Below are 25,910 nucleotides of genomic sequence, written 5' to 3'. Positions count from 1 at the left end.
CCAGTGATGAAACAAAGATGGCCTGTTAGTACACCTCTACCCCGATATAATGTGACCCGATATAACACGAATTCGGATATAAACGTGGTAAAGCAGTGCTCCAGGTGGGCGGGGCTGCGCACTCCGGAGGATCAAAGCAAGTTCGATATAACGCGGTTTCATCTATAACTCAGTAAGATTTTTTGGCTCCTGAGGACAGTGTTATAACGAGGTAGAGGTATACATTACTTAGATTTAATATCCTTGGAGCAAAAACCATCTTTTTGTTATATGTTTGTACGGTGCCTTACACAACGGGCCCCTGGCCCAGGACCTAGGCTCCTATGCAGTACCACAATACAGATAATTAGAGCTGGCTGGAAAACAGTAATTCCTTTTAGCATAGGATTTCAAGCTATGGTTTTGCAACGATCTGGAGAAAAACCTGGAAATTTCTAAATTCTCCATGTAACAAAATTACCATTCTCTGCATACCTCTACTGAGTGTTGGGGACCCTGGCAGCCCCAACTCTGAGGCAGCCCATGTGGTGGGATGCCCTAAAGTCATGGAAGCCCTGGGAGCTTAGGCAGCTGCTGAGCCAGGAGAATAGAATTTAAGGCTGCCAGGGAGCTGGGAGCCTGAAAATCCAGCCAGGCTGCTGACGTGTTGGGCAGGTAAGCTAACAGGAAACCAGGCAGGTTTTGAAACCTGGCTTGGAGGTACGGTTCTGTCAAAATTTTGTCAAAACTGACATGGTCCTGCCAAATGCTTTAATTTTGATGAATAGGCTAATTCTGATCAAAAATGCTTTGCTGAAATTTTTACGGCCAGTTATGCAAATAATTCTATACCCTGTCCAGCTCAACAGATGAGCAGCAGAGAAACTATTTCAATACACAAAAGACAGAATTTATGTTTTCAAAAAGGCACACATTTGAAGAAAAAAAAAAAAAAAGCCTCCAGAAAATGTAGGATGGAAGAGACCAATAAAGAAAAAAGTTTTCTTAATATCAGCCAGTGGATGGAGGAAAGAAACCTTCCATCTCCTTCCAGCAGCCTGGGCAAGGAAGAAAGCAAGAAAAAGATGTAGAGCTCCCTCTCCTCCTCAACTCACTGGAAATAGGAGGTAGATACAAGAAGTTTGTCAGATGATATCAAAATTCTCATTTTCCAGCAGCTGGACATATGTCACACAAATTTTTCACCAATGCATGCGTTTATATCTGCCAGGAACTACCAACCACCACATCCATCTTTTGTATGTTTGCAACTTCCTGGTGTCGGGTAAACATTTCAAGCTACAGTTATCTCAGAACACCAAATAGAGAGTCAAACAATTCAAAAATTGCAGATGAAGTATTTCTGCAACCTTGAAGATGCTTCTTAGAATTCACAGGATGCAAGACAAAATGGTGGTGACAGATTAGTCTTAAATCATCTCATGGGGAACCCAATTATTTGTTTGACAGGATGTTTAAATTAACAAAAACAGTTATTTTTAATTATTCATCTCAGTTTCATGTATCCCACAACAAACCTTAAAATAACAGAATGTAGTTTATGCATATGGAAGGTATAGACCTTTAACAGGCTTTTAAAATATTTAATTATTGTTTCCATTATTTCTACCACCATGGCTCAAGTTATATAGATTGAAGAGTATCAGATGATGTCTGGAAACTGAATCACCAGAAGTAAATGGTGGTTTCATATGCCTCCAGTGGCATGGAATCTAGTCATGACGTTAACAGATTGCTGAAATTATATCCAGCTTCATATAGCACATGATGAAAAACCATCTAATGACTACAAAGTGAAAGTGAAATGTGTATTCCAGCCAATCTTTTTTTTCCCCTATCCCAACTTTTGGGAGCAAGATGGTAAATGAGCAACAGTAAGTTACATTGCTTGTATTACATATACATTTTATGAAAGTATTCTTCCCATTGCATTTATCTTCTGAATACAAAGAATAAATCCCTTTGAACATATTAGTAAAAACGTATGGGGTGAAATCCTGGCGCCATTGAAATCAATAGGAGCTTTGCCATTGACTTCAATTAGGCCAGGATTTCACCCATGAGTTTAAAGAACTCTCCTCTACAAAGAATTCTTTTCAGATTCAAGTTTTATCATTAAAGTGCATCCACACTGTGGTGAGTTGGGCCAAAGGAGTTTGAGGAATAAACATACACACTAGATTCTAACATTAAACAAATGTCTAATGATGCTTCATATATATGAAACGGAAAACTTCCTGTACTTACCTTGAAGAAAAACCCTAGCCCAGACTTCTGATCACCTTCATTAATTATGTCTGTAGAGCTATCCTGGCTTTCAATTTCTCCTTCTTCATCCGGGGCTTTTAAGTCAGACAGGTCTACTTCTATGAGATTAACCTTGCTTCTTAGTGGTTCATCCACTGGGACGTTTTCTTTTCCTGAGCCATCGGAAGAATTTAATCCCTCTTTTAAGCTGCTATTCACATCTTTGCTCATTTCAGAGATAATATTTGCATCTTTGGAAGTAGAAAGAACACATGCCCGTTGATTACTCTCATCATGGCGTCTATAGCTATCAAAGAAAAACTTATCTTGAGAGCCACTTCCGTGATCTGGACTATTTTCAAAACTAGTTTCTGTTGGTGTCCTGAATGGATTATTAGATGGAAATGGTCTTAAATGTGGTAAGGTTTCTACACTTTGTGTTGGGGTTTTAATACGTGTGGAGTTTTGATGTCTGTCTTTAGCAACTTTCAGTTCAACTGGTTTTCCAGAGCGAGGACTCCGCCCTTGACCAAGTCGAGGTGGTTTACGAAGATTGCTCATTCCAGTTGGAGAGAGGGGTTCAACAAAATGAATTGATGGTTTTACCTTTTGGTCCTGTGAGTTATTTCTTGTACTTGGTGATGGTACCGTTGGAGATTTCATAAGAAGTTCTTGCTGGTGAGAAATCTTTAATATTGCCTGCTGAAGTGTACTGATTGTTTCATTTAGTTTTTCAATGGAAAGATCACATTCATTGATATCCACCACTTCAGTCCCATTATCTTCTAGAAGAGCAGCAGAAATAATCTTGCTTTTTTCTATTTCATGCATAGCAGCAGATTCTTTTGGTTTGTGTAGCTCAACAAAAGCTATGTTTTCTTGCATTTTCACTTTTGTTACTTCTTGTGAATCATAAAGCATTTCTTCTCTCTCTTCCTCTCTTACCAGAAATTCCTCAGACTTTGAACTCAAAGAAACTTCATCTAAATCTTCACCACTGTTCCGAGAGTATTCTTTTGCTAAGTGTTCTGGTTTAAGCGGTTGTGGAACATCAACAGCTTTCCCTTTTTTAACAACATGCAAAAAAGCTGCCTTACCCAGCTTTAGTCGCTGCCTAGCAGACAAAGCCTCCATTTTTTTCTTTTGAGCTTCTATTGCTCTTCGCTTCTCCTCCAACTGCATGTGGAGCTGCACCAGTTCAGAAGCCAAAAGATTGACATTATCTTTATTTTGTCTGGTGGGGCTTTGCTCTCGCTTTTGTTTCCAAGTCGTTAATGGTGCTGGGCAGCTCTCTGACCCATCTGGTGTGGTCTTTTGGGAACTACTTGTACTGGACTTTGTTTCATAGCTATTAAGTCTTTGGAGCTTCCGTTCTGCAAAGTTAGTCATTCTGACACTCCCACTAGTCATGGACACACTGCTAACTTGAGAAATTGTACTCAGACATGGACTTGAACGTCCACTGGCATCATCCTTATCTTCGTGTTCCTTTACCTTCATATCCTCTTGTAACTTTGCTGATTCCTCTTCACCTATGTATTTAGTGACTACTGGATGGTCATCTACCACCACCAAATCTTGTTCAGCCACCTCTGCATCGAGATCTGAATCAGAATCTTGTCTCATCATAGTCCATGTGGTACTGGGAACATGTGGGTTAGTATTTTTCACATAGCTGACATTGACTTTGCTTGTTACATCTTCATCAACTTTGGCAGTATGAAGGAAGAATCCTCCAGTGGATTGCTCCTGAGATGAAGGATCTAAACTGCTACTAGCTAATGGACTAGGAGTTTCTAATCCTGCCTCGGAGAGTGTCAATGAATCTGCAGTACAGGGACCTGCAACTGCCGTGAAATCAGAACTAGAAATTGGAGTAAAAGTCCTATTGATATCATGATCACCATGACTGCTATTTGCTTTTTTACGGACCATAGGGAGGTGCCCCTCATTTAGCCTTTTTGTTATGAAGCCCCTTTGTTTCCCCTCGCCACACTCATCCTCTTTATTGATCATTTGTTTTTCCTTTGCTGGTTTTAGGACTGCAGGCATTAAAGGTTCTAAGTAAAAACTATCTGGTTTGCTTTCTATGGCCTCACTTTGTGTTTTTGAAGACCATGCGGTTGCAACTAGGCTAGGTGCCCTGGATGATACACTCTTCAGTTCGAGGTCACCCCGGTCTGGTATTTCATCAGATCTGATTATTGCAATAAGTTCTTCATCTTCATCCTCAATTTCAACATTGTTCAGTAAGCTTTTTCCATTCGTTTTAATTGATGAAGGATGAGACTGGTGTTTTGGAGTTAGATTGACAATATTTGAAGCTAGGCTGTCTTTACTGATTGATCTAGCCAGGCTAATGCTATCACCAGATCCAGGGTCCACATCGCTACTTGTGGCATGATGAAGAGCAAACGGTGTTGGCTGAGACAGAGGCCTAGAAGAGACAGAGCCATTAAAAAGAATCTATTGATGCGAAAGTAAAAAATCTGCAGTGACAACAACATATACAAATCTGTGCTCTATTTTGAGAAGAGTGGCCTATATCAAGAGTGACTAGTGATACCAGGTGGCAATTTGAGATGCCTTGACCTTGAGAGGCTGGGCAGTGTTTGCCACTTTCTGAAAAAAAAAATCACATCCCTTTAAGGCATCTCAAATTGTCACTCAAAGATCGAGGCACCCAAATCACCTCTGAACATGTAGGCCAGTGTGTTTAAATAAAGTAAAATATCCTAAATATGCCTGGCTTCAAACAATTCAGACTACTGCAGTCAACTTGCCATATAATCTAACCCTCCCTTCTGAACAAAGAAAATTCTTACATCAAACAGAGCAATTACCTGGGTTTTTTCTCTGGCCATGCAAGAACTGAACCTCGTGGCTGCCCATCAACTCGTGTCAAAGAATTAGAACGATGTCGATGACCTATAATATTTTTTAAATGTTTAGTGAAAGCTTTGGAAATGGTGTTTTTATATTATCATTTTAAAACATTAAATACAATAAACTACATCACCAAGAGATGGCAGCATAAAACAGGGAAACCTTAGTATACTAAAGCAGGAAAAAAGAAATAAAGGCAAATTCAATATTTAAAATAGATATGAAAAGTAAAAGCTAACCTCCAACAAATGTATGTGTTTTAGGATGCTGTAGACAATATAGGTATAAAGAAATCTTTAATGTCAAAGATTATTAAACAAGTAATTTAGCATTTGCTTTAATTCTAAATACTAAACTTGAATAGGATCCTTTCATAAAGCCAATTTTTAAAATAATCCTCAATACACAGACATGCAAAACACATTGGAACTTTGAGTAAATTTGTTCTTATTGACTATCTTATTTCCTAACCCTTTTCTCAAAGTTCTCCACACCTCTGATAAGCTGCTGCTTTCTTTTTGTGCCCAGAAACTCAAATTGTGTGTGTTCATTTCTTGTACATTTAATTCAGGAGCACACTCACTTTTGAAACAAATGATACTGATAATACTTTGCACTCTTACAATATCTTTCCTGAAGACATTAAAGGGATTTTTAAGATATCAAGAAATTTATATTGTCAGTATTAAATTCTGAAGCAATCTTTAACCACAATCAGGGCCGGCTCCAGGCACCAGCATTCCAAGCAGGTGCTTGGGGCAGCAATCTGCAAGAGGCGGCAGTCCATGTGTTTCTGCCCCCAAGCAGTGTGCCGAATTGCCGCCGCAGGGGCAGTCTGTGTGCCGTTAGGGCGGCACACGCGTTTCCGCGGCGGTGGCAATTCGGCGGCAGCTTCTATGTTCAGTTGCCCGCGGCGGCAATTTGGGGGCTTCTATCTTCCGGCTGAAGACAGAAGCTGCCGCCGAATTGCCGCCGCGGAAACGCGTGTGTCACCCTAACAGCACACGGCCTGCCCCCGCCATCCCCGCGGCAATTCGGCACGCTGCTTGGGGCAGCAAAAACAGTAGAGCCGGCCCTGACCACAATAGATACATAAGTGACTGCATATTGACTGATTGTGGCTTAATTCAATTTTAGATTGTTCACTTATGAACCACATATAGTAACAAATGCAACTCATCTCCTCACCTTTCCCCCGAATCTGCTTATAGGTGAGTAGTTTAAATCTTTAAAGTTCCTCTGATTTAGAATGTTTAAAGTTAAATCCACAGCCAAAATGGAGATTTCTACATTACCTAAATAATCAATATCATCATGTTTGAGAACTCATTCACAATGTAATAATGCTTACATTGACATCATATTTGTAAATATGCTATATTAGTTCCTCCAGGTAAACACTGCCCTTGGCTACTTGGCTCACTTACATTGTCATACAGATTTGAGATGGAAGGCTTACCGGAGCTATCCTCCCCTTGCAATGATTTCTGTTGCTTCTGTCTCAAAGGCAGTAATGGATGGGATGGGCTAAAGGCAGGGCTTCCTTTGCCACTAAGGAAAAAAACAAAGAACTTAATCACTATCATGAGAAATACTTTTCTAGAGAGGTAGAAGAAAAGTGACATACTAGGAAAGTTACCTGATAGCCGATACCCTACCATTCTTGCCAAGCAAATATGTATCACTAAATAAAAGAACTGGTGAAAGTTATTCTAAGCGAATATGGAAAATTAAAATCAATATTTCAGTTACAGTATTATACATTTCAGTCTAATACTGGAAATCAAATTGACATGTTTTACTTATTCACATGCAGTGATCTTAATACGTAACTTATTTAACAGTACACTGGAGACAAAAACATCTATAACTAATAGAAAAAGAGGACCGAGGGAAGGTTGAGAAATTTTATATTCTTAACACACCTCTTCAAAAGTAACCTAGAGTTAAGATTTTAGTTTAATCTTATGATTAAATCTGAAAGAGAATAGAATATTAGAAAAGAAACCCAGAGAGTTTTAACCCAAATCAGTTAGAGAGATTTTACATATCCAGAATAAGCTATTAAACTGGAGCAACCATCTGAAATATGATCTGTGGCAAAGTTAAATATATGGTCATGAATGTGTGAAAATAATATATATATGTAGTCACAAAAGCTACAGGGTTACAAGGCAAAACCAAAATGCCATGCTGTAGCAGATTTTTGTGGTTGTTACATCAAAAGACAAAATCAACTAACAGACTGGCTCCTAAAGTGCTACCATCCACAGCTCTGCTACCTCAACTTCTTAATGGATAGTCTCTCTAAAATTAATAATAATAATAATAATTTGAACTTTTCATACAATTTAGTGGGTTTTAAGTTAACTAACAACTCCGGGGAAAGACCTGCTTGTCATTGTGGACAGTTCAACGAATCCCTTTGCTTTACATGCAGCTGTTGTGAAAAAAGTTAAAATATTAGGCTGCATAAGGATTACAATGGAAAGTAATACTGAAAAGAATATGCCATTGGTATGCCCCCACCTTTCATATTCCCTGGAAAGAGATATAGTAGTAATAAACAAGGTTCACAGACAGTAATAAAAATTATTAGAAGAAAAGGAAGTGTCCATACGAAGATAAATTGAAAAGATTGGGACCATTTAGTTTAGGGGAAACAAACAAAGGGGGGTCATAATGTATAAAATAAAGAAGATAAACTGGGGTGATCCTATTTACCCCCTTTCATAACATATGAAAAGAGATGTTGTTGATGAATTTGAAAGGCTGCAACTTTAAAACTGAAAAGGAAAAACTTACACAACAATTAATCTGTGGGATTCATTGCCACAAGATATTATTGAGGCCAAACCTTAATAGAATTCATAAAAGGATTGGACATTTATATGAATACTCAGAACATCCATGGCTGTAGTAGAGAGGATTATTAAAAACAAAGGTTTGAAGGCATATAAACACCCTTGCTTCAGAGCACAAGCCAACTTCTGAGAAGATTAGGAAGGAATGTCCCCTGTGGGCAGGTTATTGCAAACTGCCCAGTTCAGGGTTCTTGCACCTTTTTTTCTGGCAGCTTGTATGGTCATTGAGAAGCATGATAATGTGCTAAATGAATCAATGGCCTGATCCAGTAAGGCAATTTTTACACCCCTATTTGTGTCCTGATCAACATCATGTGACGAGATGGTAGTCCTTGATTTGGTCTAGCTAATAGCTTCATAGGCTTTAGCATAGGTAAGTTCCTTCTCTCAGTCCACTCTCCTCCATACTAAATAATTTTGCTACCTCTCATAAGAGCAGTCCACCAGATGGCATATTTCCATCCTCTACAAAGAATAGGAATCATGAGGCTGGACCACCACTCGAAGAACAGCAGCTAGGTATGCTACCATTTTTGAGGGGAAAAAGCTTCTCTACCCCAGAATTGCCAGTAACCATTACAGTTCTTATCAGCATGGAAAGCAACATAAGAACTGAGATCCAAACTAGTCTGTTTTTCCCCTCAAACATTTCTCTTGCTTACTGTTCTCTTTTTCTTCTTCTGTCCATGTGGACTAATTTCAGTTTGGGTTTTTGTTTTGCTTGTTTCCTGTACGGTCATTCATAAGAAATTATCAGTAATGCTGCCATTCCAGAATAGCTTTCATTTTTAAAAATTGCCTGACAGAGAATTAGTCCAGCTTCTAATACAGCGATATTGCGATCATGATTAGAGTTTTTCACTCATGCTATGAAGATCACATATACCACTGTCAAATATTTCCTTAATCTTGAGAATTGTGCACGTTTTACAGACAGGGTGCAAAGACCTTAAACTCACATATATAACAAAACCAGATAATTTAGCAGTAATAGAAATTCCTAGATTACCCAACTGGAAATAGAAGCAAGACGATGAATCTAGAGACAGAAAGACAGACTTACAGATAGTCAGATTCTTCAGGGTGCAGGTAATACCTGTTGCAAGCTTCTGGGGGTAGCTGAATTGAAGGCTGCAGGTCTGCTGGACTTGTACTAGCCGGACTAGCCATGAAACTTCGTTTAGTTGCATTGGAAATAGGAACAGGTGGACGACTGCTCTTCTGCTGCAACACTGTTTTAGCTGCACATATTTGTATAAGTGTTAGCACTACTTCAAATTACAACAACAATACTAGAAAGTAGTACAAAAAATCATGTAGCCTCACTGCAGAAGCTCAGAATTAAAACATCGAGAAACTTTAAATTTCACTTTAGCTTTTGCAACATTTATTATTCAGAATGGTTAAAATACAGAATAATCAAATATAGAACAGATATGAAAACTGACACTGATGAGGAATCATGAAACTCAGATTAGTTAGAGCAAACTGGAATAGTGGTTTTTTAATTAAAAATATCTGTCTGTGGATGAATTACCTAACTCAATGTACATGAGACGCATGCAAAGTTGAACCCAGGTCTTCAGAGGCAATAATACCATACACCGTTACCTACTTTAATTTTCCTTTATGCTCTGAGTCTCAAAGAAGGTTACAAAATCTAAATTTTAGACTAATGCAACAAATTTTGAGAATGAGAATATTGCTATCAATGTCAATAGTTTCAGAAAAAAGATTATTCTATTAAGTTTTAAGCATATAAATAAAAAACTTCACCATAATTTTCATTTCCTTACACATTTTTCATCTCATTTTCACTGCAAGTTAGCTCAAGTGAGGCCTGCCACACTGTGAAACATTCAAGCTGTAGAGTGATCTGATTAGCAGTTGATGAACTGTGCTAACTCAAAGAGCCCAAAGCTGCATTCCCACTGCATTACTAGCTTGACCATCACCAGCACTCAATCTTCAACCAATACCATCTGATGAGCCAGCTAGTTCAAGTTTAAAGCACCACTTAATTCAAGCTATAGATTTTTGTGTGGACATGAGTCGGATTGTGAGCAACACTTGATTATACCTGAAGTTAATACTTCAGTGAAGACACGCTCACATGAGTATTAATTTAAACAAGTTATGAGATTCAGAAGCAGCATTTTATAATGTGATGTGATTCTAAAGCACTTCAGGTAATGGTACAACAAAATAAAAACCCAAGGTAGAGCTCCACTACTTGCACCCGACCTTAATTACTGTATGTGGAAGTTATTAATGACAAACTTTATAAATTTATTTTAAAACAGCACTTTTGAGGACAAGGTTTTGTGCTAAAAAGATGTCTTACAAAAGAAGAATTGTAGTGACATTCAGTAAAGATGGGACTCAAGTCAGCACTGTATCTAAGTCTGCCATTGATAGGAAGATGACTGAGAATTTTAAAATTAAATACCTTTCATTTACATAGTATATTTCATCCCAAAATGCTTTAAAACTCACCTACGTATACCAGCGTGTCAAACTCATTCGGAGGAGAGGATCGAATTCCATGTTTTAATTACAATCCATGGGCTGGTATACGCCATGCTATGCCCAGCAGAATTCTCTCTCTCTCTCTCTCTCTCTCAAAGGGAGAATATGGCTTTTATGTAGTAAAAGAACTTAAATTATTTGTTCAGTGCCCTACTGCTGCATTGACTCATTCAGAAACTAGGCTTTTTTTTGTTGTTTTAGGCCCACTGTTATTCCTACCTTTGTTTCCTTACTCTTTTGTGTTTCTTACCCCCTGCCCTGTCTTTGAGTCTCCTCTGTTCTCTTCTCTGCATATGCTTCCCTGCAGCAACTCCCAGTTCCCAATCCCCATAAACTGCAATCCCACCACCTCCTTCCCCATTCCTTCTGGGGAAGTTACCAAGAATGATATGGTTATGTTGGCAATTAAGTGTCACCACTGGGCTTTATAGCTGACACTTCAATCCGATTACTAGAGGATGGGGAGTTCAATTCTGAGACACTGTTTCAGGCTGTCTTCAGATTCAGTTCGCCATGACTACATCAGTTACATTCTGTTCACATCTGGAATACTCTCTGCAGCCAACTACTAAGAACTTATTTTTGTTTTAAAATGAAAGCTGAGATCCTGCACAAATCTCAATATGTCTTGTGGGCTGGATCTTGCCCAAGGGGTCATGTTTTTGACACTCCTCATATACAGTAGTAATTCCATCTCTTTCTGAAATGTAGCCATTTCCAAGATGAAGAGTAGCACTTCTTCAAGAGTACACATGAACACTGCACAACAGATTAAGAAACAGATGTGAATACTGTACCCAACAAACTGCAGGGGGGAATGAAAGCACAGTCCCTATCACTGTGAGCTATACCACATAGCAGTGGATTAAATAATACCCCGAGCATGGAAGACAAAGAGGTGTTACATCAAGGTCTTCTGTTAGAACCCAATATAAAAAGACAATTGTTATTGCAGCACTTTAAAACAGTTTAATAATTGTCAGTATTTTGAATTACTACGCTTGTTTTTAAAGCATCTGAACATTCAAACAAGATTTTAACAGGTGTTTAAATGGAAAAGATTCCAATGCTGCAGAAGAAATGACCTAAAGCAAGCACTCTGGCCTCATTTCCGCAGGCATAAGCAGATGGCGTAAGTAGTCACAACTTACTTCATTGAAGTGAAGATTACATGACAGAGACCTAACAGATGAATTCAGAAGTTCAGATTAGTTTGGTAAAGAAGTGAGGCTTTAGGTCTTCAGTTACAGAGGATCCATGACATGATGAATGAAAGAAATTTACCTTTGCCATTTGAAAAAAAAAATCTCAAGAGGACAGAAATAAATCCTCAACTGCAGTTTGCCAAACTGCATTAGGATTTTGTTGCACCATTTAAAATTTGAAGTTTTTACTACAGTTTAACTCCCTCCAAAGTTTCAAAAGGAGTTAAGTGAGCCATTAACACTTCTACAACAAAAGCAAGCAAAAAACCCCAAAAGCTGGAGCAAGTTATATGTAAACTCATAAGAAGTGATCTAACGATCAATTTATCTTCATTGTATCTGATTTGATGGTGCTCCTATGAAGTTTTAACATTTTTCCTCATTGTTAATAATTAACATCCTTCTCCTTTCATAGACTGGAAGTTGCTAGAGAACAATTTTAAAGAATGTGAAACATGACAGCAGATGATACAATTACATATCTTTCAATCCACAGCTGGATCTCAAGGCAATTTTTTTTTTAAACCAACATTTTCAAGGAACTTCAAAGAACAAAATATTTTGGTGGCAATCAATCAATGGAGAGAACAATACAGTAAAAAGCATTAATTAATTTATATTTGTTTAAACAAATAAAATACAGATTTAATATTTACCGAAAAGTCAAAATATCTCACCATCTTTTATTTCTTGAATGTCCCTGGGCTGTACAAAGTCTGGCTTGACATTCTCAAACCACCAGAATAGTTCCGCAATGAAAACCATAACATTAGGCTTTAAAAAAAATAAAAATAAAAAAAAGTTTAGGCTAGTGGCTTACCTACATTTTGCTTAAAAATGTGTTTTCCATTACGTCTTACCTTCAGAACTAAAGGAGCATATAGCATGTCCTCCAATGTAAGGTAAAAACATTTGTTTAGATATTCATTTGAGAATTCTCTCAGAAGCTGAATATTATAGAGGCTGTCTGCAATTGAGGTTACCTCCTTCAAACAGATATCTGGTGGGGAAAGAAAAAGTCAAGGATTATTGAAACTATCCTGGTGAACTGAATATTGGGTTCCCAGTCTATTTCATAGCTACTGTAAACAATACATGCAGGAAAAAATGAACCCTCAGCTTCAGAGCAGGGATATAGGAGACTCCAATTCAGTTTCCAGAATGGAAAGTTGAGGAATCCTTGGTGATGCATCTAAACTGGCCCTAAATTGAAATCAATCATCATAATGAAGGAAGTCACATATACATGAAAGGAGAAAGGAACATACATAGGCATAACAAATGGTTTTGTATTCAATTTGGAACACCCATCCAAACAAGGGCTTGTAAACCTCAGTGACAGGCATGGTAAAATAACGTAACATAAGCAGAACACACACAACCATGCCAAACTGAATAAAAAGCTGTTCTGAAGCAGCAAACTTTATTGCAAAGAAAAAAATATTGCTTCCATTATAAAGCTACATAACACCTGATATTGTACTAAAGCAGTAGGATATTTAAAAACTATATATCTGAGTGTCAGATTAGTGCATCGCCATCAAGTCAGATTTTACAAATTGTTAGCTAAGTAACTGTGTATACTTTGACAATTATTAAACGAAATAGCTACATCACATCATCTTTACCTTATTTTTCTTTCCAGAACTTATTTAGAGTTTAAAGAAATGGAATACGTTCTACTGTCTGGCTTTTAAATCTTGTTTTTAAATATTTGGTATTTATATGCCACTATCTATTAAGATATTACTCTTTACTTTGAACAAACTGATCAAAAAGGAATAAAATTGAGATAACTCCAGGAATTGGAGTATTCAAATGGAAGAATCAATTGAACATATGACATTTTAAGCCATTCTGCACATATGTAAATAACTCCACAAAGTGCAAGGTACTGGAGACTCATTCTGAGTGAAAATTTAATAAAGGAGAGCAGAAAATTTAATAAAGGGGTTAAACTTAGAAATAAGTATAATTCAATGAAGAAAATGAATCATACAGGAAAACAATACCTGGAAAATAAATCTCAGGGTAGATATGCAAGTTTATGGTTTGTATATTCTGAAACATTTCCAAAAAAATTATATTTTTAAGTCTGATTAAATTTTCTCCACATATACAAATTAAATGTTATTAAATTATGTATGAATGGCAAAAATATTTAAGATAAATGGACAGTTGTATACTTATTCCTTTTCCTGAGACTAAGTTTGAAGCCAAATTACTAAAATAATTCCTTTTAACAAAAACAAACATTCTCAGATGTTCCTAGATCTGTAAAACAAAATAAAGATGTACATCTGAATTTATTCGATATGGAACTACAGTAGTTATATTCTTTAGAATGCCTTTGGATGCAAAGTAATGAACCAAAAGGATGTTGTTTTAGAAACACCAAATATTGATTTTATGAAAAATTTCTATTTGCCTGACTTGAAGTTAATTTTGGACAACAGATTAATTATTGGGTTATGCTATATTTTGTTTAACAAATACTACAACGCAGCACAAAAAATGACCAACTGTATATATAAATTATATATATTTATGTATCTAGTGGAATTTTTTTAATTAAAGTAATTTTTAAAAGTTTCCTCACATACCATCCAGCTTCATTTGTTCTGGGCAATAATAGTGTATCACAGCTAGAAGAGCAGCACCATCACTGCCATCCTTCATCAGGTCTTCAAGTAATGGGAAATAAGGTAATTGCCTGCTTGAAAGATGGTCTCGTCGATAACGCACCTTTAAAAAAAAAAAAAAAAGAGTCATATTATGCTAATAAGAGGTGCAATGTTTTACTGCGTAATTACTGAAATACCTTATGGTGCATCTTTAGTTTTAATTTGTTATATCTACTGTGAATCATTTAGAACGTTAGCCTCTTCCCTCAATAGAAGTCAAGTTTGAATACTATTTTACTTACTTTTAAACATTTTTCCATAACATTTGTAAGCACTCCCCAACACCAAATCTAACCTATGTATTTTTAGAAACTAAAAACAGATTAAATCAAGCTCTACCCACTTAGAGGTGTGAGTGCAACAGATCAAATCCAAAAGACAAAGATGACTAGGCCAAACCCACTTAAAACTTGAAAAGCCAATCATGGCCAGGGTGCCCCCTACTAACATCAACCCAGACTTCACAGGCAATGAGTTATTGGAGTCAAACTTCTCTTGAATGGATATTGAATACCATAGGCAATTTCATCAACCCAGTTTTGTGCAGCAGAAAAACAAATTGGGGTGGGATTTTCAAAAGTGCTCATGAATGACAGCAAAGTTAGAGGCCACAGAAGTCAATGGCAAAACTCCCAAAGATTTCAGCATGAGCAAGTCAAGTCAATACTGAGCACTTCTGAAAACCCCACCCTAAAGATTTTGGGAAGTAGGAGCTGACTACTCAAAGTCATCTAACTACAGAAAGTAAAATCATTTGGAACTGCTGCTAGGCAATTTTCCAAACTAAAAATTATTTAATGTTAATATTCTTAAGAAGTCACATGCTGGTTAGTAAGGTACCCCAGCGTTTAAGAGTGTGCTGTTTAAGTTCTAGCTAATTGATGGAATGACATCACGATGAGTACACACTATGAATCCTAGTAGGAATCCTTTTTAGGATGAAAATATTCATTTATACATGAAGGGCCTAAAAAAAAAAAAAAAAATCTACATTTGAGAAACTATTTTGACTACTATAATCTGGTCTACTATGCAACTATATTCTACTCTAAATATATACATAAAATGCATTTATTTTTAAAAACCATTTTTTTCTGAATGATACTATACATTCTGCAAGACAGCTCAGGAAAGGTGTGTCGTTCTACATAAATATATATATGTATATATATTTGAGGATGGCACCGGCTGAGAAAAATTCTGTTCAATGGAACAAAGGTCACTCAATAAATTAAAAAGTAAGAAATTAACTAGGTGACAGCATATTTCAAGTAATGTTATATAATACATAAAGTTTAGCTTTAAGTTTCCATTGCAAAAGATATGTAGCTCTTTCAGTCTGTTAAATAATATCTATATTGTATGAAGAGAGGTAAACAATATTTGCTACACTGTAGGCAAAGCCATCTTAATTTTTTTGGTAGAACATTTGTTTTCTTTACCAGGTGCAGATTTTTTTTTTTCCCCAGCCTGGAGCTTTCCATACATATGTAGTGTAATGTTAATCATACTGTACCACACGCGCATACTCCACTGGTTCCAGCATGCAGTGCGATAGGGCATGCATCAGATCAGGCTTACACAAAAAGAAATAGTAAGATATATGATGGTGATTAATCAGTCATGAAACAATCAAATCCATTATGCACTGGAAATGTGGTTGCTAAAATCAAATAAAATGAGTACCTATACTAAGGTGATCTGGTTAGTTTAAAAAGTGTATTATTTACAGGTTGTTCAGTAGAGTTAAGTAGTTTAAAGATGAACTTCAGAGATTTCTCTTTAAACCTAAGATTACTAATGAAAAACTTTTATAACCATTTTAAATATAGTGCCAATTTTTTTTTTTAAATTAAATTTGAGCCAGTCATTAGCAATCCTTAGCACTCCAAACTATAGGCTCCCTCATCTCCTTTACTGGAGAGAAAGACATTACATCCACAACAAGAAAAGAGTCTGAACAATCCATTCCATTCTAAATCATTATTTTCAATCCATTATTCTCTTAAACCTGCGTCTTCTGTGCTGAAATGACTGTTTAATTTCAGCATAGAGTGGAGTATCCCCGTTCTAAAATTAAAGCACTGAAAGTGACATAATGGAGGACACACAGTCCAGGGTGGTCTACAGAGCACTGGACTGGGAGTCAAGGAGATTCTATTCCTCACTCTGCCAATGACTTGCTTTGAAACTTTGGGCGAGTCACTTCCATGCTCTGTGCCTGTTTCCTCTCACACCTTCTGCGTGTCTTGACTATTTAAACTGCAAGTTCTTTGGGCAGGGATTGTTCCTTGCTATGTGCTTGTACAATGCCGTGCACAATAGGGCCCCAACCTCAGCTGGGTGCTTTTAGGTATTAATAGAATATAAATAGTTATTTTGACTGCTCTCTTGAAGCAGCACAGAGCATGGATCTCAGATAAGCACAGTCAAATTCAAACACACATTTGGATTGATATTAAGCATGAAATATTATATCCTAAAATGAAAATATATATAAAATAATTCATTGAAATTTTCAATCTATTTTTTGGTGACTGCAACATCATTATGGCAGAAAAAATGGGAGCCCCTAACTCTCCTATGAAATCTGCCTGTTTTATGAAGTCTGGTAGCATAAAGCAACACTAAAAGCAGCATGTCCAGCCATTGGAGAATTCCCAGTGTATGGGAATTCAGGGTTGCCACTGCTGCTCCTATGTCACCTATCCCTGCATCCAGCTGATCTTAAAGGCCATTCTAATTTGTCAGCAACTAGCCTGGCAGACTGAGGATTGGGAAGGGGCAAAGACTACCTACAGCCACCTTACTGCATCCCTTTGGACCTGCATCAAACACTTCTGGTCAAGACCAGAGAATACAGCTCAAAAAGTCTTCTGGACACATTATTTAGGTTCAAGACAAACTAAGGATCGTCTATACACATGATCAGCACTAGGTTTTAAAAGTTTCATACTTTTTCCTGTTTTAGGATCTTTCAAATTAATTTACTTTTCAGGCCACTTCAAAACAAAGAGAGCAATTAGTGTGAAGTACCATTGTTTTAGTCTGGGTATGAAGTACTAGGTAAACACCTGACTACAGTGTCACTTGTGGTACAGACAGACAAGTCATGGGTATGGGGTAAAAGTACGGATTTGACCACCCTATGACATACTTCTTTATTTCAGATATTTAAATAATTTAATTTGGACCTCATATTTGGCTCAAACAAATAAAAGGTGGGAATGGTGTGTGGGGGACTGAGCAAACCAGCAGTTCTTTGCAGAAACACAGGAATGGCTGAGGGATGAGCAACTGCATTTACTGTGCCCTCCCCTCCCAAATTTGGTGCTCTTTCCAGTTTACAATCAAGATGATGGTTCCCATCCTCCCAAGATGATGAAAATGATGAACAACAAAGCAAATACTGTAAGAGACAGGGAAGGGATATCACAGCCAAGGAGGAACTGAGGAACAGGAGAACACAGAAAGTTTATATATAGGGCCCTACCAAATTAATGGTCCATTTTTGTCAATTTATGGTCACAGGATTTTAAAAATCATAAATTTCATGACTTCAGCTATTTAAATCTGAAATGTCACAGTGTCGTAATTGTAGGGGTCCTGACCCAGAAAGCAGTTTGGGGAGGCGGGTTGTTTGCAAGGTTATTGTGGAGAGGTTGCGGTACTGCTACCCTTACTTCTGTGCTGCTGCTGGCGGTGGCACGGTCTTCAGAGGTGTACAGCTGGAGAGTGGCATCTGCTGGCCGAGAGCCCAACTCTGAAGTCAGCAATGCAGAAGTAAGGATGGCATATGATATTATATTGCCACCTGTCTGCTGCCTGCAGAGCTGGGCCCTCAGTCAGCAGCTGCTACTCTCCAGCCACCCAGCTCTGAAGGCAGCAGCGCAGAAGGAAGGATGACATGGTATGGTATTGCCACCCTTACTTCTATGCTGCTGCTGGCAGGGTACTGCCTTCAGAGCTGGGTGCCCAGCCAACAGCCACTGCTCTCTGACCACCCAGATCTGAAGGCAGTGCAGAAGTCAGGGTGGCAATACTATGACCCCATAAAATAACCTTGTGACTCCCTGCAACTCAGGCCCTCCAATTTGAGAAACGCTGGTCTCCCCTGTAAAATCTGTGTAGTATAGGATAAGCACACAAAAATACCAGATTTTACAGAGGAAGACCAGATTTCACAGTCTGTAATGCTTTTTTCATGGCCGTGAATTTGGTAGGGGCCTATTCATACAGCTTGCTACCCCAGCCAAAAGCAAGTAGGTTTGTACAATATAAGTTCAATTCCATTAAAAACAAACAAACAAAAAAACACAACTCATTTTTCATGTAGGCACTTCTGCCAACAGGTGGAAGGAAAGTTTCCCTGGATCAGGCCTAAAAATATGTTAATTATGTTTCTCCCTAGTATGTTGCCTTTACTTTCATTAAATCACCAAGGATGCACTTCCACCAGCTGCAGTAGCTTAGTGTTCAAGTGTTTTACCATCATGTCTTCTAACTCACCTCACCGGACAATGGTGTCTGATATTTGCTGGGTTACCAACGGAGTAGACACCGGCAAGGGAAGGCTCAAGCCTTCTATTAACTGGGTTAGGAGTCTAAGGGTGTTATTGTTAAATAAGCAGAAAGTTAATAAATAGTTTGAATTTTTTTTTAGCAAAGTTATAGCTGCAAAGCGTTATATAAAAGGGAGTGCAAGAAATGCATCTAATGAATTACTACAAAACTTAAGTACCTATTAAATTTAAACTGACCAGTTTTTATATCACCTTAGTGCTGTAATAAATAATTGTCTACCTTGAGCAAAAAGCACAATTCCTGCAACTTCTAGTTTTCTCTTACTGTAATCTTATTTCACCCCATCCCTCACTATTGTATTTCTAACACAAGTCTGAAGTTCTAAAATGCTGCATAGTGATGATTATGCTGTATGTACAATATGTAAAATCATGTTATGGAAACTAAACGTTATTTCCAAAAACCTTAACTAGAAAGGTTTTTAACTTTTTTGTCTAATGAGCATTTTAATGGAAGCAAATACTTTGAAAAAGTTTAAAAGCAATGGTTTTGTGGAAGACAACTGGCGTAAAAGTAGTTCACTTACAGGTACTAATTTCCAATACCATTTGGAAGGAGACTGCTCAGGAAGCAAGGAAAGGAATGTAGGAATAGGAGAGGAACATCAGCAGAGCAAGTTATACACAGTAATACTTAAATGCACTTAAGCAACAAACACTTTCATATTTTAGAGGGATTTTAGTCCAAAAGATCAGTTTTAAAATATTACAGTGAAATCCAAGATGTTCAACTGATAGCCAAATTGTTAGCAGGATCCTCAAGACCACTTGTAAATTAAAAACAGCACATAAACCTTTAAAATTGAAGCATATTATTCTGTGTCAAAAGGATCTGAAAAAATAGTAACTCTTCCTCAATATGGAAAGTAAAACATCTTTGCCTCATTTATGCCTATTACAATTACTCAACAGTGCCAATTTGAGGGATAAGCATAAGAAAGCTATTTTTTAGGCTTCATTAAGACATAATCTCAATGTATCAGTATTATATTTATTTATATTTGAGGAAAATCCATTTTACATTCTCCAGTAATGAAAGTGTACTATATCTTTGCAACAATAGTGCATTGTAACATAAGTTAAGGGGGAATAGGGTAAAAATTGCACACACACACAGATATACCATTCAAATGCTTAGAACATACTTATTAGAGTTAGAGTAACCTCCTGAATTTCCTTGCTATAGTCTTTTTATACACAAAGAATCTGTGCCTGAAAGGACTTCAAAAAACATATGTTTTGTGGTATTGAAATTGAACTGTATTTACCAAAAACACAGCATTCAAAGGTTGAACATGCTATTTCAATACTAACCAAAACTTAAAAAGATAAGTCAAAAGGCACTAACGGGATTAAAGGGAAGTAAGGGCATTGCAGATAAATAGAAAACAAATTGTATACACAAAATCTCAAATGAATTTCACTGGGGAGGATGCCTCATCAATTTTATTAAAAAAAGTACTGAAACTCATTTATATCTGATTCCACAGCATAATTTCAGTTTTAACTGACAATGTTCATAATTCAGCTACTAAGAAAATTAAATATATTTTACCTTTTGGTGACCTGGGCTTTCCAGTAATTGCTGTTTTAATTTGACCTCTTTCTCTGTTATCTCTCTCATTTTAAGGTTCACCTAAAATAGTAGGGAAAAGATAATAATAATGCAATTGCATACCAAATTTCCAGAAGTCATCACTTAACATAATGATCAAACTTTGTTTTCCACCATTGTAGAAATATGACTCATAATACTCATGATTTTTTTTTTTTTTTTTTAACTCTGCTTCTAAATTCAACTGACATTCCACTGATACTGGTAAACTTGAAGCAACGTAAGATACCGCTTTGCAAATACAATTGCTTAATTAGTAATATAGCCATAATACAGTAATTTCTTCCAAAAAATGTTCAAATGTATTTAAAATAAATACTTAGAAGTGAAAGTGCTGCAAGCATAAATTTACATTCTTAGTTCTCCTGCGAGAGGCAGGCATGTTTCTACAATATAAACTACAATAATTCAATTAACTTTCAGCTTTCATTGTGTATACCACTGTTACACAATAAAGGAGTCTGTTCTCCTCTAGTTGTATTGCGGTTGCCTGTACTATAAAATTAGCGCTGTAGAAACTGACTTTCTTTAAATAGTTTCAGTGCAGCCACAGACAGACAAGTTGTTGAAGAACAAAAGCAGGGACCAGTTAGTTCAATGAATAGTTCCCAAATCTCTTAAATAATGGTCTCTTCCCACTCCTCTGTATAGCTGAACTTCTTACCCATTGGCAACAGAGCACAATTCTGACAGAATGCAAAAGTTATTAGAACAATTTGTGGATTAATAACCCGAGAAGTTACTTTTGAATAAAAGTTTTGTGCAAATAAAAAAATCTGAGAAGTTATTATCTAGACCAGCTTCCTGATTTCTTGAAAATTTGTTTTTATAAAAAAAAAAAAATTCCTAGACAGATTTACTATTAACCTTCTATCCAATACAAGATGTATAGTACTGCACTAAAATCTGTGGGAGGAGGAAGTGTGGAATGTAAAGGAAACAGTAATACTACTGCTCAAGGGTTTCATGTATAAACTCTAAACTGATAGCCTCTGAAAAGTTTCATATGTGGTTAAAGTAGAATATATTCAAAATCAAATCTATCTGGCTAGTGAACATGAAACAATATGCTTTCCTCATGTACCAAACAAATGATATCACAAAGTTACTTGATTCCCTTTTAGAAAAGGGATTTTTATTTTTACGTTGCATATACTACTTCCAGGTTTAAAAATTAAACCAACATAGGCCATCTCTTCCAAACCCCTCTCTTCTAACACTTTTAAAAATTGCATCTTTAATTAGCAGTATTCTTAATAGCAACAGTTTCCACTACTAAAAATCATCTGGTATGTTAGTATCTACAATCAATTTTATTTCCAACTCCTATTTGGCAGATTCTAACCTGATAATAAATATTGGTTTAACCTCCATTTACAATTTTAAAACACAAATGTTTTTTAAAAAATATTTTTTCCTACAGTGTGCCTGAAAGACAGTTGTCAAGTAGCTTAGGTGGAAACAGACCAACTGCAGTATCTTCTAATTTGATTTATATTGAAAAGATAACAAAATCTACCATTGTGCCATTAAGAAAAAAAGGAAATGTATTTCCCCTACTAGTCTTGTCCTTTTCCTCTTGGCAAACATTGATTTGCATTTGGACGGGGATGAGGAAGCCAAGAAGGAAGAAATCTAAAAAAGCTGCAGGTGCACAAAAAGGAAGCAATAACTACTATTGGTATGACTCCAGGAATACAGGTGGTTGGCTCACTGCTACTGTGCAGAGCCAAGACATTCTAAAGTAATTCAAAATAAATAGTTTTCTTCCATATCAGAAGAGGGTATGAGGCAATGGAAGCCCAACAAAACATGAAGAAAGCACCGATCAAGCCCTTTTTAACAATCATTTTAGAAGTTACCATTTTCTAGAAGTAAGCAATCTTTTCTAAATATCAGTTTTACCTTATTAATCCAGAAAACCATTGCATCTTCCAGATCATAGGGTAGTTCTTTTGAGGCACTGAACGTAGAAAAACGTTTGACACTAGCAACCACCTTTTCAATGCTGATCATTTCTACAGTGTATGCCATCATTAGAGCATCAATCATTGCCATATGAGAACTCTAAGGAGCAAACCAAAAGTATTTGCAGTCAAACATACATCAAGAAATAAAACACCTTTACATATTCTAACTGTATTTACAATATATTTGCATGAAAGAGTGCTGAGACTAGCGACCTAGAGGTGAAAAGCTCTTTACTCCATTATCTATCCCCAAAGTCAAGGGTGAGATTTAATGATTAAATCCATCTCTGAACTTTAAGCTAACCATTTTGATTGGTGCACAGGCGAGATCAGATTCAGAGACAGGGGTATCATCACTCTCCATGACGTAAATCCCTTTCCGAGACAGAGCCTGAATCACTGACTGGTGTCCCTGCAGAGCAGCCACCTGATCCCCTTTTAGAATGAGGCTACAGACACGACAGTATAGCTCACTGGACAGCAACAGCTTGATGACAGGTGGTTTAATATGTTCTTGCTCATACTGGTCTATGTAAAATGGGTCCTTCAGCTCTTCTGGGATATTATCTGAAACAAAGAGGAAGAGTCTCAAACAAGTGGATTCAGTTGTAAGCAAAAGTGAAAACTTTGCACCTGAATTCAAAACTAACATGAGAAAGAGAGAAAACACATATACATTAAAAACAAACTGGGTGGTTCATTTTGCAACCAAAAAGAAAAATACTGAATGAGAAATAAAATGAAGTCTGTAGTTTTATATACCGAATTGTTTTCGATTATATTTAACAGCATGCGCTTGATTAAAGTAGCAACATACATCATTCCCTCCTTCTATACACAATACTGTTACATTAAAAACCAATGCACTTCTTCTCTCTCTTAAATCACACGGGCTTCAATTCAGGAAAGCACCTAAGCACATATTTAAGTCCCACTGATTTAATTTAGACTTAAACACATGTTTAAGTGCTTCCCTGAACAGGAAGGTTCTTCTGAATCAAGGGCTATGTACGTGGTTGGTAGCGCATGAGAGATTTACAATTAAAATTAAGAGTAATATTGTTAACCATTTATTCAGAGCATCCAGGCTATAGATGCAGTTTATCGCAGATGTACAAAATACACTGTTTCAAAACAAAACTGTAGGTTAATTCAAACAGCATCCACAAGCATCTGCTCATAGTAAAGATGTTTCCACTGTATTTTAAATTATTTAGTGCTCAATTATTAAGAGGAGTTGGATGAACACAACCACATGAAAAAGGAGGCTCAAAATATGTTTACTCCAGGATTAAGGCTTATGTGACGGGAAACATACATAAAGCTTAAATAGCACCAGTTACCAAGAAAGCCCAGAATCTAATAAAAAAAATCTCAGCTGCTTTATATATTGTTTACAAAATTGATTAATCTTAGTGTTGGTACTTTAAAAAAAAAAACTTTTTTTCAACATAATGAAGGCACGGAAGCTAAAACAATATTACTCTTGAAGCCCTTTTTATTTAAGTGCAAATATATGAAGGAAAAGCTATTTAACTGGGATTTCCAATAATCACCTCATTGCCTTCAGCATGAAGCAACACAGTTTTCACATCTGACATCTTAATGTTTTCTTAAACTTGAACACCGGACCCCAAGCACAGTAATTTACATACATTTTAAATTATGAATGCAGAAGACTTCAGCCTTGTCTACAGTAGGATTTTTTCTCTTAAAATTCCTACATTTGCTACTATCAGTGCAGCTCCACAGTAGCAGTGCTAGTATAGACTAGGGTGACCTGACGTCCTGATAATATCGAGGTTTGTCCCGCGTCCCGACCGATCTTTGGTCAGGACACAATTTGTCCCGATATCCACCGGCAGCGGGTTTTTTTTTTTTTTTTTTTTTTTTCCCGGGGGGCTAACTCCGCCTTTTTTTTTTTTTTTTTTTGTACACCCCTCCCCCTCCCCGCCCCAAATGTGTCCTGATATTTTGTTTCCCTTCATCTGGTCACCCTAGTATAGACAAAGCACCAGTGATCAGCTATATTTTTAACACTGTGTCTAGGCAGGGTTACATGACAGTGTTTAAAATCCTTACAGCCACCTGGAACCCTGAATCTCTGCAGTAATGCATTTGCAAGTGGTTTAATAACTGCCCCATTAAAAAAGTGGAAAATATTAAATTTCTATTAGCTTTTCATATCACATAGTTCTTAAAGACCCTCTGAAAAATGAAGTCAAAAGCTAGATAATTCTTCTATTAAACGTGACCAGATTTAACAATTTCTTATTCAGTTACATTCCTAAAACTCTGTAACTGTAAGTCAAGTTTGTTTGTTTTTTCCAATAGCTCAGAATGCATTTGCTCACCTCGGACAACTAACGTACCAGTACGAACGTTAAGTTTTTGTTTCAATCTTCTTGACAGCTTCCTTTTAGCAGCCATCCTTTAATTTACAGATTTATAATAGGAAGAGTTTTTAAACTCTGCCAGATTCAAGACTTAAAATCTAGTTAAAATTATTTCAGCTCTGTCTACACTTAATAGGCTAGTGTTATAATATGGGTGAGCCATAACTCAAATTAAAAATGATTACTAGCTTCAGGAAAAATCCAGAGCTGCAGTTCCAAGGGAAGGACGAAAGATCAGAAACTGCGGTAGTCTAATTAATTCAGATGTTTGTGCTTAAACACAAATGCTCTCTCTAGCATTCTAATAGATAGAAGAACCGTTTACTGCAATGATTTGTGGATGGAAACAATGGGTGTGTTGTTTCTTAAAAGGTAACTGTCTTAAAAAAACCCTTCTGTCTAAAACGTTTTAACGTTATTTAATATTTATATTTCAACACCACCTAGAGGCCTCACCCAGATTGGGGTGCCAACTGTACTGGGCCCTGTACCTGCTATCATTACAAGTAACATCTAAGATTACTATAAAAGATTACAGAAAATTCTGCTTGGTTTTTCTTTGTGCATTTGAAAGCACTTTATGTATAGTTCTTTTCACTGATTTCCCTATATAGTTCACAATTTTGGTGGGTTTTGACAGGGCAATAGAAGAGAAAAACATTTCAAAGACATGAAAATGTGACTGTACAACCACAAAAATTGGCAGAAGGGCCCAGAATAAGTGTAGTACATGAAACTACTTTTCACTTCACTTTTGAAAAAGAGTAGTTTTCAATTTGATGATATCCCTTCAGGTCCCCATCTGAATAAAGTGACTGCATATTTAGCAATGTAAAGTACAGCAGCACTGTTTACCTAGCTTTTTATAATGCCATCCTAAGATTTTTGGTTTGAGTTTTAAGAAAAATATTTTAAAGGTAATTAGAAGAAT

General features: G+C 36.7%; 1 protein-coding gene across 3 annotated transcripts in view; it reads right to left on the bottom strand.

Moving 5' to 3' along the window:
* CAMSAP1 (calmodulin regulated spectrin associated protein 1) overlaps positions 1-25,910 on the bottom strand; it is a 43,780-nt gene that overhangs the window by 6,046 nt on the left and 11,824 nt on the right. The window contains exons 3-13 of one of the 3 annotated variants that reach the window (XM_034793628.1): positions 22,888-23,150; positions 22,519-22,680; positions 20,554-20,634; positions 19,526-19,558; positions 14,335-14,476; positions 12,592-12,731; positions 12,409-12,505; positions 9,061-9,238; positions 6,593-6,684; positions 5,091-5,175; positions 2,248-4,684 (exon numbers count right to left, since the gene is read on the bottom strand). In XM_034793628.1, the coding sequence (XP_034649519.1) occupies positions 2,248-4,684; positions 5,091-5,175; positions 6,593-6,684; positions 9,061-9,238; positions 12,409-12,505; positions 12,592-12,731; positions 14,335-14,476; positions 19,526-19,558; positions 20,554-20,634; positions 22,519-22,680; positions 22,888-23,150 (3,710 nt within the window). The remainder of the gene's footprint in view (positions 1-2,247; positions 4,685-5,090; positions 5,176-6,592; positions 6,685-9,060; positions 9,239-12,408; positions 12,506-12,591; positions 12,732-14,334; positions 14,477-19,525; positions 19,559-20,553; positions 20,635-22,518; positions 22,681-22,887; positions 23,151-25,910) is intronic. The other 2 variants (XM_034793630.1, XM_034793629.1) reach the window with 2 other exon arrangements.

The sequence above is a fragment of the Trachemys scripta genome, chromosome 17 (genome assembly GCF_013100865.1).
Source record: "Trachemys scripta elegans isolate TJP31775 chromosome 17, CAS_Tse_1.0, whole genome shotgun sequence".
NCBI lineage: Eukaryota > Metazoa > Chordata > Testudines > Emydidae > Trachemys > Trachemys scripta.
Note: the sequence above shows the minus strand (reverse complement) of the source record. Positions and strands in the feature narration are given on the sequence as shown.